We start from the raw sequence: 505 nt of genomic DNA, 5'->3' as shown, positions 1-505 counted from the left end.
CCCCACCCCTCAGGTATGTCTCTACGTTCATAAATCCCCTCTCAGCCGTCTCCTTTGCAGGCTGAACAGCCCCAGGTCTCTCCGTCTCTTTTCCTAGCAGAGATGTTCCAGCCCTCGTAGCTCTCCATTGCAGAGCGATACCGGCCGGCAAATCTCTCCCCTCAGAATCCTACGACACACCATGGAATCTACGGCTGACTTGGCCTGCTGAAACATTTATGTCGCTGCTTCCTTCTCCAGTACCTGATTCCTGCAGGTCTGCGGCAGAAGGCAGAAGGTTCAGGAGCACAGACAGCCTGTTCCACAGGCTCTGAGAGCTCTGCAGGAAGAAAAAAAACAAACCCAAAGGCCACAGGAAAAGTCAAGGCGGGTGCATGCAACAAGTCGGCTGCTCAAGATTTCCAGCATCTTGCACACACCTCAGAATGACAGAGTCATAGAAACCTAGAATCCTTCAGGTTGGAAAAGGCCCTCGGGATCATCGAGTCCAACCACTGCCCCTGCT

At 53.3% G+C, this 505-nt stretch overlaps 1 protein-coding gene across 1 annotated transcript in view; it reads right to left on the bottom strand.

Annotated features, from left to right (window-relative positions):
• Positions 1-319, bottom strand: part of LOC104272624 (protein SMG5-like) — a gene marked incomplete at its 5' end in the record, with an annotated part of 5,651 nt that extends 5,332 nt beyond the window's left edge. The window contains one exon of the mRNA XM_009867672.1: positions 244-319. Within this exon, the coding sequence (XP_009865974.1) occupies positions 244-319 (76 nt within the window). The remainder of the gene's footprint in view (positions 1-243) is intronic.
• Positions 320-505: the final 186 nt, after the last annotated feature.

This window comes from Apaloderma vittatum, unplaced genomic scaffold (genome assembly GCF_000703405.1).
Source record: "Apaloderma vittatum isolate BGI_N311 unplaced genomic scaffold, ASM70340v1 scaffold34264, whole genome shotgun sequence".
Taxonomy (NCBI): domain Eukaryota; kingdom Metazoa; phylum Chordata; class Aves; order Trogoniformes; family Trogonidae; genus Apaloderma; species Apaloderma vittatum.
This window is presented reverse-complemented; position numbering and strand designations above follow the sequence as displayed.